Here is a 12,869-nt window from a genome sequence, read left to right on the forward strand (position 1 = left end):
TCTTCCATTGTTTATATCATCTACTTCCACAAACAGACTCGTTTTACAAATGAAGACTCTCCAAGTCTAGAAAAGTCAAGTGAGTTTTCTGAAGCCAAATCAGAGCTAGTGACAAATTAAAAAAAAAAATTTTTTTTTGTCGTAGAGAATTTTATGTATTAACAAAAAGCCAGTTGCCATTGAGTTGACTCCAGCTAATGGCGACCCCACGTGTGTCAAAGTTCAACTCTTTCCATTGGGTTTTCAGTGGCCGATTTTTCGGAAGTAGATTGCCAAGCTTTTTTCCAAGGCGCCTCGCACCTCTGGGTGGACTTGAACCTCCAACCTCTTGGTTAGCATTTGCACCACCCAGGGACTCCTAATAGTAGCAGAAGTAGATAATATAAAGAACTCCCACATACCCATCACCCAGCCCCAGCACCCATGAGTCCATGGCCAGTTCTTCCCCATCCATACCTTCATCCATTTCCTCCTCTCCTGCAATATTTGAAGCATATCCAGACATTATACAATTTCATCCCTAATTGTCCAGTATGTTGCTCTAAAGATACAGAATTTTTGAAAACATAATTACTATATCATTATCACACCTAATTTTTTCAAAAACTCTTTCTTTTTAAAAAAATTTAATTGTGCTTTAGGTGAAAATTTACGGTGTGAATTAGTTTCTCATTAAAAAATTTGTACCCAAATTGTTTTATGAAATTGGTTGTAATTCCCACAATGTGTTAGCACTCTCCCCCTTTCCCTTTATACCCGGGGTTCTCTGTGTCTGTTGGTCCAGTTTTCCTATCCCTTCTTGCATTCTCATAATTTCTTAATATCATCAGATGTCCATGTACATTGTTCAAATTTCTTGTATATCATAACTATTACTTCCTTCTTTTTTGGTTGTTGTATGAGACAATGTAAATAAGGACCATACATTGTGATTGATTGATATGCCTTTTAAGCCTCTTTTGATCTCTGAATTTTCCCTCCAATCCAAAGGAATCGAATTATTTGACCTGTGGAGTTTTCCTTTGCCTGGATTTTGCCAATGGCACACTTTTGGAGTAGTTTAACATGTTTCTTTGTCCCCTATATTTCCGTAAATCGGTAGTTGGATCTATGTGTTTAATGTTAATCAGGGTTCCCTGACCCCTGGTGGCACAACAGTTAAGTATTCGGCTGGTAACCAAAAGGGTGGTGGTTTGAACCCACCAGTGGCCACATGGAAGAAAGGCCTGGTAATCTGTTTCTGTAAAGATTACATCCAAGAAAGCCTTATAGGGCAATTCTACTCTGTAACACATGGGGTTACTATGAGTCGGAATCTGTTTGAGGGTGCCCAACAACAACAGCAGATAACCCAAAAACCCAACAGATACATGTTTATTGTTTCTGGCAAGACTACTCCATAGATGGTGTTCTGTTCTTCTATCAGGAGGTACATGACATCAAGCCTTATTTCTCTCTCTCTCATGTTAGCAGCACTGATATTTAATGCCTTACTCCAATAATGCACTGTTGTTAGGTACCATTGAGTCAGCTCCGTCTCGTGGCGACATTATGTAGAAAAGAACAAAACGTTACCCAGTCCTGTGCCATTTTCGTGATCGTTGGTACGTTTGAGTCCATTGCTGAGGCAATTGTGTCAGTCCATTTCATTGAGGGTTCCCCTCGTTTTCGCTGACCCTTTACTAAATAGGATGTCCTTTCTGGTGATTGATCTTTTCTGATGAAATATCCAAGGTAAGGAAGACAAAGTCTTGCCATCCTCGCCTCTAAGTAGCATTCTGGTTGTATTTTTTCTAAGACTGATACGTTCATTCTTCTGACAGTCCTTGGTTCATTCAGTATACTTTGCCAGGACCATAATTTGAATGCATCAACTCTTCTTCTGTTTTCTTTTTTCATTGTCCAGCTTTCATGTGCATATGAGATGATGGAAAAGACCAGGCTTGAGTAGACTCACCTTAGTGATCAAAGTGACATCTTTGATTTTTAAAAGCAAATTAGGTCATTAGGGGTTGCAAAAGGGTGATGGTGTCTAATTCCATTGTCTTTGTCATTTCTTTTTTTTGTTGTACTTTAGGTGAAGGTTTGTGGAGCAAATTAGTTTCTCATTAAACAGCTAATACACATGTCGTTTTGTGACATTGGTTGCCAATCCTACGACATGTCAACACTCTCCCCTTCTTGACCTTGTGTCTCCATAACCAGCTTTCCTGTCCCCTCCTGCCTTCTCGTCCTTGCCCCTGGGCTGGTGTGCCTATATAGTCTCATTTTGTTTTATGGGCCTGTCTAATCTTTGGCTGAAGGTGAACCTCAGGAGTGTCTTCAGTACTAAGCTAAAAGGTGTTCCAGAGGTCATACCCTTGGGGTTTCTCCAGTCTCTGTCAGACCAGTAAGTCTAGTCTTTTTTTGTGAGTTAGAATTTTGTTGTATGTGTCTTTGTCATTTATCATCATCTGTGAATGGAAAAAAAGGACCCCTGGTGTTGTAGTGGTTAAGCACTTGGCTGCTAACCTAAAGGTCAACACTTTAAACCAACCAGCCACTCTGTGGGGGGAAGATGTGGCAGTCTGCTGCTGTAAAGATTACAGCTTTGAAGACCCTATGGGGCAGCTCTACTCTGTCCTACAGGGTTGCTATAGGTCATAATCAACTCAATGGCATTGAGTTTATGGAGGGAAACTTGCCCTCACCTGCTTTGGGTCAGAGCTGGCCCTTACCCCAGAACGCATGACTCTAAAGCCAAGGGTCTCTTTTACTACTGTCTCTCTGTCTCCCTGTGAATCATGCCATCATTTCTGCTTTCTTGCTGCGGCATGAGGGCCTGACTGAGCAGTGTTGGATGTTTCAGTGACCGGTGCATTTGTGTTCCTCTGGTGGTCTGTGGAGTCCAGGCACTGACTTCCCTTCCTCCTTCTTCCCTCTCCCACTCTATCCCCTATGGGCTCCTGTTTCCAGGACACCTGGGGAGCTGGATGGAGGCTATTCTTAGAGTCAAGAGTCCCAACCCTCCACTCCTAGCACGGTCACTTCATCCTCCCTCACCCCTGGGGCTCTTCACTGCACCATGCCACCCTCCTTCTTGGCCCGGCTGCTCCTCAGAGCGCTACCCTGGTTTGGGAAGGACTGTGGCTGAGTGGAGCCACTCCAGCCCTGACTTCCGCTTTCATCCTTGGGTGAGCAGGAAGAGATGGGTTCAGCTGGGGACCTGCATGGGGCGGGGAGTCAGGCCTGCATTGCTTCAGAGTAGCCTCTTTGGCTGAAGAAAGCTGCAGAGAAGCAGAGGGAAGAGAGATACTTAAAAAGCCCCGAGGATTGGAATGGGAGGACTGGAAGATCTCACCCTCAAGAAAGTGAAAACCACCTCTCATACCATGCTGACACTCCGTCTGTGTTCAGTGACCGTTGTCCCAGCAACAGGGCTCCTGACTGCTCAAGACTACAAGGTGATTTCCAGATGGGGGGGTTCATCTTCCCTATTGTAGGGGCAGTTATACGTACATACCCACTGTTATGGATTAAATTGTGTCCCCCAAAAATGTGTATCAACTTGGCTAGACCGTGGAACCCAGTATTGTGTACTTGCCCACCATTTTGTGGTCTGATGTGATTATCCTATGTGTTGGAAATCCTAACGTCTACGATGTCAATGAGGCAGGATTAGAGGCAGTGATGTTCATGAGGCAGGACTCAATCTATAGGATTTGGTTGTATCTTGAGTCAGTCTTTTTTGAGATATAAAAGAGAGAATTGTGCAGGGAGGAAAAGGACCTCACACCACCAAGAAAGAAGCTCCAGGAGCGGAGTGCACCCTTTGGACCCAGGGTCCCTGTGCTGAGAAGCTCCTAGACCAGGGAATAGTGATGATAAGGGCCTTCGCCTAGAACCGACAGAGGGAGGAAGAGTTCCCTGGGAGCTGGCACCCTAAATTTGGACTTCTAACCTCCTAAACTGTGAGAGAATAAACTTCTGTTTGTTAAAGTCATCCACTTGTGGTATTTCTGCTATAAAAAAAACCCAGTGCCATTGAGTCGATTCCGACTCGTAGCGAGCAGCACTAAATATCTAAGACACTTACCCATAGCCAACCCCAGGCCATTTCAGCTGTCATTTATTTGTGAATTCATGTCACATGCTGGACAGGACACATGGACAATATCCAACATTTATCATTTATTCATTTAACAAGTATTTACTGAGCCTCTCTGTTGTGCCAGCCTCCATTCTAATACTTGGGATAGGTTAGTGAGCAAGACTGACAGGATTCCTGCCCTCACAGGGCTTACAGAGTAGTAGGGCAGAAAGGTGAGACACGAATGGGCAAAGAAATCTAGTATTTAGGATAAAATGGTATGATGTCATCCATGGATGATAATTTTCTCTTTGTAAAGCCACTAGATAAACTATACAATAGGGGAAGGAAGAGGCTAGGAGGACAAGTTATGTGAAGGCTCCTTGGAACCTTCTGGAAGAACTGTGGCCAAAGCTCTTGAGCTGTGTGGCTCTGTGTACCCCAGTAGTATGGGGTTGATTTAAAATAATGAGATTGGTTTAAAATAATGTCTTTAACTTTTTTTATGTGGCTTTTAAGCTGATAGATTTTTATGAAAGAAAAAATACAGGAAAACCAATTTCCTTGGTCGTTGAGGGCCTGAGTACTAAACTTTATTAAGATATCTTTCATATACCATAAATTCACCCATTAAAACTGTACAATTCAGTAGTTTTTAGTTGTTCATAGTTGTGCAACCAACACCATGATCAGTTTTAGAGCATTTTTAGAACCCTCTTCACACAGGTGATCTTGATATATATATATAATTTTATTGTGTTTTAGGTGAAAGCTTGCAGTGCAAATTAGTTTCTCATACAAAAATTTATACACAAACTATTTTGTCACATGGGATGCAATCCCCTCAATGTGTCAGTCCTCTCCCCCTTTCTACCCCGGGTTTCCCATGTCCGTTTGTCCAGGTTTCCTGTCCCTTCCTGCCTTATCAATTCTGCTTTTGGGCAGGTTTTGCCCATTTGGTTTCATACGTCATTGAACTAAAAAGCACGTTCCTTACGTGTATTACTGTTTTATAGGCCTGTCCGATTTTTGGCTGAAAGACGGAGTTCTGGAGTGGCTTCAGTTCTGAACTCACAGTGTTTCCAGGGACCATGGTCTTAGGGGGTTCCTCTAGTCTCTGTCAGGCCAGTAGATCTGGGCTTTTTTTGTGAATTTGAATTTTGTTCTACGTTTTTCTCCCGCTATGTCTAGAACCCTCTACTGTGATCCATGTCAGAGCAGTTGGTGATAGTAGCTGGGCACCATCTAGTACTTCTGGGCTTAGGCTGGTGGAGGCTGTGGTTCATATGGTCTAGTAGTCCTTTGCTCCGGATGGGATGGGATGGGACCAGATGTATCTTAGATGGCTGCTTGTAAGCTTTTAAAACCCCAGACCCTACTCCCCAAAGTACGATGTAGAACATTTTCTTTATGAACTGTGTTATGCCAATTGACCTAGATATCCCCCGAGACCGTGGTCCCAGCCCTCAGTCCCAGTAGTTCGGTCCCTTATGGTGTTCGGATGTGTCTAGGAGGTTTCTGTCATTGCCTTGGCCAAGTTGTGCTGATTTCCCCTGTATTATGTGTTGTCTTTCCCTTCACCAAAGTTAATGTTTGTCTACTATCGGGTTAGTGATTTCCCCTCCCCGCCCCTTTCTTCCCTCGTAACCATTCCTGATTATAACTTAAGGATTGTAAGTGGTCAGACCATTGGAATTGAGATTTGTCTTGCTTCGATTTTAGGCAAGACCCTAACCTTCCGTCTGCCTCCCTTTCTCCACCTGTAATAACAGATGAAATTTGCTGACCATATGCCCTGAAGTGTTTTGTGTGGACTTTCACATTTAAGCCTCAGGACAGTCCATGAACTTGGTCCTGTTTTTATCCCCATGTTATAGAGAGCAGTGAAGCTGTCTGGGGCTGGAGTGTGGCCAAGGTGGGATTTGAACCCACAAAGTCTTAGCTGCATTATCCTGGGGGGCAGCTGAGCTCAGTCTTTCAGTGCTGAATTCTTTGAGCTTCTTTGGAGCTGCAGTCTTTGTATCCTTTATCCCTGGGTGGTACAAATGGTTTGTGGTAGTTTACTAACCTGAAGGTTGGTGATTCGAACCCACCTAGCAGTGCTGTGGAAGAAAGGTCTGGAGATCTGTGTCTGTAAAGATTTGTTGTTGTTAGGTGCCATCGAGTCGATTCTGACTCATAGTGACCCTATAGGACAGAGTAGAACTGTCCCATAGGGTTTCCTAGGCTGTAATCTTTATGGGGGAGCCCTGGTGGCGAAGCGGTTAAGAGCTCACCCTCGCTGCTAACCAAAAGGTTGGCAGTTCGAAAACACCAGCTGCTCCTTGGAAACCTACGAGGCAGTTCTCCTCTGTCCTATAGGGTCGGTATGAGTTGGAATCGACTCGAGGGCACACAACAACAACAGTTCTTTTGGGGAAGGAGCCCTGGTGTCAAAGTGATTAAAGTGCTTGGCTGCTAATTGAAAGGTCAGTGGTTCAAACCCACCAGCCACTCTGCCGCAGAAAGATGTGGCAGTCTGCTTCAGTAAAATTACAGCCTTGGTAACCCTGTGGGGCAGTTCTACTCTGTAACTCATGGGGTCGCTGTGAGTCAGAATCGACTTGATGGTAATGGGAAATCCCATCTTCCTACCTGTGCAGCAAATACCACTGTTCTCAGGCAGAAGCGGTGCTGTTTAGAGGGGTGCAAGAGGGGAAGGCTCCAGACGTGATCCTTAGCAGAGTCTGGAGGGGAGGAGAGGTGGAGATGTGGAGGTCAGAGAAGTGGGGGTCGGGAGCCCATTCTCCTCCCACTCCCCCATCTCCCCCTCCCCCACCCCATTCTAACCCGGCAGCAGATTGTCTGCCAGGTGGGCTTGTCAGGAAAGCTGAGCAGAGCCCACCTGTTCCAGGAGCCCAGCCAGCCCTGCTGAGATCCCGGCCAGAATTTCTACCAAAGACCAGGGTTGCCCCCTGGTGGACCTGCAGCCCCGACGGAAAAACCAAGCTGCTTCCCACCCCAGCGGTACAGGATCCCTGGGGCGCGGAGCTGTCCACCAGAGCTGGGGATCATTTTTGGGGGGAAATATCAAAATTTTATTAGAGTTCTTTAGATCTGTTCTACTGTTTCTGTTATGAATTGTCTAAGTTGCAGTGGGTGTGTGCGAGGGGGCAGGTGTGATCATTTTAGTGTTAGGCTCTGTTATGGACTGAATTGTATCCCCCAAAACTGTGTGTCAACTTGGCTAGTCCATGGTTCCCAGTAGTGTGTGATTGTCTACCATTTTGTCATCTGAGGTGATTTTCCTGTTTTTTTTTTTTTTCAGTCTCTCATACAAAAACTTATATACATCTTGCTATATTCTCCTCGTTGCTCTCCCCCTAATAAGACAGCACACTCCTTCCCTCCACTCTATTTTAGTGTCCATTTGGCCAGCTTCTGACCCCCTCTGCCCTCGCATCTCGCCTCGAGGCCTTAGCATTTGATCAAGATTCAGTAATGCAGAGGGCTGAGAACCTAGGCTGCGGCGTAAGACTGAGTTGGATGCGATTCCCAGCTCTGGTGCTCACTAACTGGGCATTTTGGGGCAAGTGAGTTCTCCAAACCTCATTTCCAAACAGCTAACTAGCTACAGAGTTAAGTACTATTCTAGTGCTGTGAATAAACAGAAAAGCTTTGAGTGCCATGCTAAGGGAATATTCTGTAGGCAATGGGGAGCCTTGGAGGGTCTTATACAGAAAGAGGAGTGTCCACATTGTAGAGAGCCTCTGTTTTAGAATGCTCACCCTGACTGCAGTGTGGAGGATGGACAGGAGGGGCAGCCTGGAGAACCCGTGGGAAGCTCTTGAGGTCGCCTTTGTTGTTGTGCATCCTCAAGTCGATTTCGACTCATAGCAACCCTGTAGGTCAGAGAATAGAACTGAACCTAGGGTTTTCTAGGCTGTAATCTTTACAGGAGCAGATGGCCAGGTCTCTTCTCCCTTGGAAAGGCTGGTGGGTTTGAACCACTAACCTTTCAGTTAGCAGCTGAGTGCTAAACCAGTGCACCACCACCGCTAATGGTGGACTGGGCTAGGTTTGAGGCAGTGGGGATAGAAAAAACCAGATGGACTGGAGACTGGCTCAGTAAGGAAAGGCAAGAGGATGAGGTCATTGAACAGACATGAAATAGAGGTGAGGAGTATGGGGAAATCTGGAGAAGGAGCAGGTTTTGTGGGGGGTCCCAAGTAAGATCTGGAGTCCTCCGTGGGTGGCAGCCCCCAGTGAGTGGATTCTCCCTGCAGGGAGCCGGCGGCTGGTGGATGTGATGGACGTGAACACCCAGAAGGGCACGGAGATGAGCATGTCTCAGTTTGTGCGTTACTACGAGACGCCCGAGGCCCAGCGGGACAAGCTTTACAACGTCATCAGCCTCGAGTTCAGCCACACCAAGCTGGAGCACCTGGTCAAGCGTCCGACTGTGGTAGGCCCTGGTCACAGCCCCTCCTCTCACTGCCAACCACGGCTCCTTTCCCCTGGGTCCCCCGTGTCCTGGCTAAGGCTGGTCCCTGGAGGAGGGGTGGTTGGGCATGTCTGGAACAGGGTTTTGGTTTAAATGCTGGCTGAGGCTGGAGGAAGGGGCCCAGGAGGTGAGGGAGCCAAGATTAAGGACAGCTAGAGACTCCCCAGGGCAAAAGAGGGTGTTTGTTTCTGGCTGGGGCTGCAGGAGACAGAGAGCGCTGATGGTGGTGTGGCTTTCAGATCGACCTGGTAGACTGGGTGGACAACATGTGGCCCCAGCACTTAAAGGAGAAGCAGACGGAAGCCACCAATGCCATTGCTGAGATGAAGTATCCGAAAGTAAAGAAGTAAGACACCACGGTGGGCCGGGAGCTTGGAGGGAGGGAGGGCCTGGCCGTCCAAGAAGGTCTTAGAGGTGCTGCCCCTCAGAGCTGAAGGACTGAGCCCCCAGCCCTGTGGCAACGATGCTGGGGTACGAGGCTGGGTGTCCTTGGTGTGTGGGGAGCACCTTACTACATCCCTGATATGTGGCAGCTCTGATTTCTGACCATCCCAGATGGTCCTTTGGCCTTCCCACCAGCTCTCCTGGGGGATGTGACCCGAGAAGTAGGAATGTGGACGTGTCTCTGTGTGCATCTAGGTGTGTGTGTCTGTGAGTCTTGTCAAGCATTTGTCTGCTCCCTCCAAGTGACAGCGTGCCCCGGGAGTGGGCGTTTTGGGGGTACCTGCCCACAACAGACACTTGGTCTGGGCAAGGGGTGGGGAGAAGTCTAGTGTTTTTGTCTGTTGGTGTTTAGAACCAGGACCCTGACCCAGAAGAACCTTAGAACCCAGGGACCATGTACTCAGCTGGCCTAACTTCCTAGGGGACCCTCTAGGAAGGGCGCTGGTGCTGGGCTGGGAAGGACCACAGTCCAGCTGTGGAGATTGGCACCTGCGTGTCTGGAGACCAGGTGTTTACCATGGGCAGGTGTTCCTACCGCCCCCTCCATGTTCAAGGACTCAAGCAGTGGACCCCTGTAAAGAGGGAGTCACCTTCGAGGCTGCCACCATCTCAAACCCTCAGTGTTCCTGTCTCTAAAATGGGCAGGAGAACATGGTCTGTCCCAGGCAGGGCCATTGCTCTGGGCTTCGCAGAAGAGTTGGCCTTGCTGGCCCAGAAACCATTAACATCTCTATGTTCAGCCTGCTGCCAGGCAGCCCCCCTGAGCTTATGGCTGTGAACTTGCCCTTCACTCAGTCCTTTATTCATGGATACTGAATGTGGACTCTGTGCCAGACTTGTAAGGGAACCTGGTGCCCTGGACCCTGCGCTGCTCTGAGTTATGCTTTCAAGCTTCTCTCTCTTTCTTTAATTGCCTCCTAGGAATGTTTCCTCCCCTCCAAGCTGATGCTCTGGATACCCCTTTGATCTGGCTGAAGGAGGGATGAGGGGAGAGTAGGAGGGTTTTTCATTTCATTCCATTCTGATTCAGTTGGAGCAGAATTTTCGGAGCCCCTAGGATGGGGAGTCGAATGATGAGCAAGACTAAAAGCCCCCAGAGAACATGCTGTCTGGGTGCAGCCCTAACCCTGGGCAGGGGCTGGGCAGAGAGGGAGGAGTCCTTTTTGGTTGGTGGTTTCAAGAAGGCTTCCTGGAGGGGACATTTGACTTGGGCTTAAATGACAAAGGAGATGGGAATTCAGGGGAAAGGAGCTCTGCCCCTCTCAGGGCTCCTTCAGCCCTTTGCACTTGCCAATCCTCACTCTATGGGGCAGTTGTACTCTGTCCCATAGGGTCCCTATGAGTCGGAGCCGCCTCGACGGTGATGGCTTTTAAAAAACTTTCATTCTGAGGAGCCCAGGTGGTGCAATGGTCAAGCATTCAGTGAACGTTGGTGGTTCAAGCTCACCTAGCTGCTCCATGGCATATAGATGTGGAAGTCTGCTTTTGTAAAGTTTACAGCTTAGGAAGCCCAATGGGGCAGTCTTACAGCCCTATAGGGTTGCTATAAGTCAGAACTCACTCAGCGCACACAACGGCAACAACAACAACCCTCATCCTGTGGGGGCAGTGGTAGAATTCTTGCGTTTCCTGCAGTAGACCTGGGTTCTACTCCTGGCTAGTGCACCAGTGTGTAGCCACCACCTGTCTGTCAGTGAAGGCTTGGGGGCTTGTGTGTTGCTATGATGCTGAACAGGTTTCAGCAGAGCTTCCAGACTAGGACAAACCAGTAGGAAAGGCCTGGAAATCTACTTCCACAAATGAGGCAGTGAAGACCCTGTGGATCACTATGGTTCGATCTGCAACCAGTCATTGGGATGGTGCAGGACTGGGCAACATTTCGTTCCCTTGTGTGTAGATTCCTATGAGTTGGGAGCTGACTCAATAGCAGCATCTGCAGTGTCTAGATGAGAGAGAGAATGACGAGGCAGGGAAATGAAAGTTGAAGACAGATTTGAAATATATTTAGGAAGGTCAAATCATGTTGGGTGACATAGACTCCAATTAATGTATGCGTGGCCTCCCTGAGATTTTCAGTATATTCTTCACTTTATTGAAAGATTCTTTTAAATAGTGAGCTCTGTTAATACATTTAGAATACTATCTAATTACACAAAATATATGTATATGTTGTCACAATTTTCTAGGAACACATCTCTTCAACGTGTTGGTTGGATTGTTTGGCAAATAGAATTATAAACCCGACCAGTGGCCATAGGAATGTGTTATAGGATTTGAACCTTGTTAGAAAGGAAATTGTTCCTTTGGAAAGAGTCCATTTGTTCGGCTGAAAAGAACACTCATTTCAGTTAATAAGCAAGGTAAAAATCCCACGGTGCTGAAGCCCTCTGGGACCATAGGGTGTTTCTGTGGAATTTAATTAAAATGACACTGTTTCTAGACGTCACAGCACATCTGTGCTGGAGGCGCTGGGAGAGCGGACGTGGTAGCCACACATGCTGCTGTTTTCTCTCTGGTTCCTGAGTTTATGCTGCTCCGTCGTGGTGAGGGGTGTCTTCCTTTCCTAAGGCTGCTGTTTCAAAGACTCTAATAGAACACAAATTTATCGTCTGACAGTTCTAGAGGCAAATCAAAAACCCGTTGCCATTGAGTCAGCTGTGAGTCATGGTGACCCTGCTTATGTCAGAGTAGAACTGTGCTCCATAGGGTTTTCAGTGGCCGTTACTGAAATTTAGGAGGCAGTTTGGAGCCCTGGCGGCACAGTGGTTAAGAGCTCGGCTGCTAACCAAAAGGTCGGCAGTTTGAATCCACCAGCTGCTTCTTGGAAACCTTACTCGGCAGTTCTGCTCTTCCGATAGGGTCGCTATGAGTTGGAATCGGGTTTTTGGTCTAGGGTCTGTGAAGAAACATACAGGAGGTTGAGGGGAGACAGAGTGAGTTCATTGTGTACTTCTGTCGTTGGCTTCTCCTCCGTCTCCATCCTGCAGAAATGTTTTGTTTTTCTTGTTGACTCTCACTCATAGTGACCTCATGTGACAGAAGAGAACTGCCCCATAGAGTTTTCTTGGCTGTAATCTTTATGGAAGCAGATTTCCAGGTCTTTCTCCGCCGAAGCCTCTGGGTGGATTTGAACTGCCAACCTTTCGGTTAACAGTCAAGTGCTTACTGTTTGTACCATGTGCACCACCAGTGCTCATGCAGAAATGTTTTAGCTATCTAGAATTGTCTTGGAAGACTCCTTATAACTACAAAAACTGTGACAGTTATTTGGGAATATCCCTATATTGGTTAGTTATTACTGTATAACAATTCACCAAAATTTAGCATCTTAAAAAAAAATCTTAGCACCTTAAAACGACAAACCTTGTCTCAGAGTCATGGAGTGGCCGACCTGGGTGGTTCTGGCTCAGGATCTCTCAGGAACTTGAGTTAAGACATAGGCCTGGGCTGCAGTCATCTGAAGGCTTGACTCGGGCCGGAGGATCCACTTCCGAGGTGCCTGTTCGCTGGAGACCTCAGTTCTTCACCGTGTGAATCTCTCCACGGTGCTGTTTGAGCATCTGCACAACATGGCAGTTAGTTTTCCCAGAGCAAGTGATTTGAGAGAGAGAACAAGGGGAAGCCACAGTACCTTTTATGACCTCATTTTGGACGTCACATAAGTCACTTCTGGCATATTCTATTTGTTAAAAGGGAGTCACAAAGTCCAGTCCAAACTCAAGGGGAGGAGAATTAAGCTCTACCTCTAGAAGGGAGGAAGGAGCCCTGGTGGCACAGTGGTTAAGTGCTTGGCTGCTAACTGAAAGGTTGGCAGTTTGAACCTACTAAGCACTCTGCAGGAGAAAAGACCTAGTGATCTGCTCCTGTAACGAT

The 12,869-nt window shown here is 47.1% G+C and overlaps 1 protein-coding gene across 12 annotated transcripts in view; it reads left to right on the plus strand.

Moving 5' to 3' along the window:
- Positions 1–12,869, plus strand: part of KDM2B (lysine demethylase 2B) — a 155,779-nt gene that overhangs the window by 53,158 nt on the left and 89,752 nt on the right. For 11 of the 12 annotated variants that reach the window (XM_064272160.1, XM_010599861.3, XM_010599862.3 and 8 more), the window contains 2 exons: positions 8,335–8,513; positions 8,792–8,898. The exons of the other annotated variant lie outside the window; for it this stretch is intronic. In XM_064272160.1, the coding sequence (XP_064128230.1) occupies positions 8,335–8,513; positions 8,792–8,898 (286 nt within the window). The remainder of the gene's footprint in view (positions 1–8,334; positions 8,514–8,791; positions 8,899–12,869) is intronic. 12 annotated transcript variants of the gene reach the window in all.

Source organism: Loxodonta africana, chromosome 19 (assembly GCF_030014295.1).
Source record: "Loxodonta africana isolate mLoxAfr1 chromosome 19, mLoxAfr1.hap2, whole genome shotgun sequence".
NCBI lineage: Eukaryota > Metazoa > Chordata > Mammalia > Proboscidea > Elephantidae > Loxodonta > Loxodonta africana.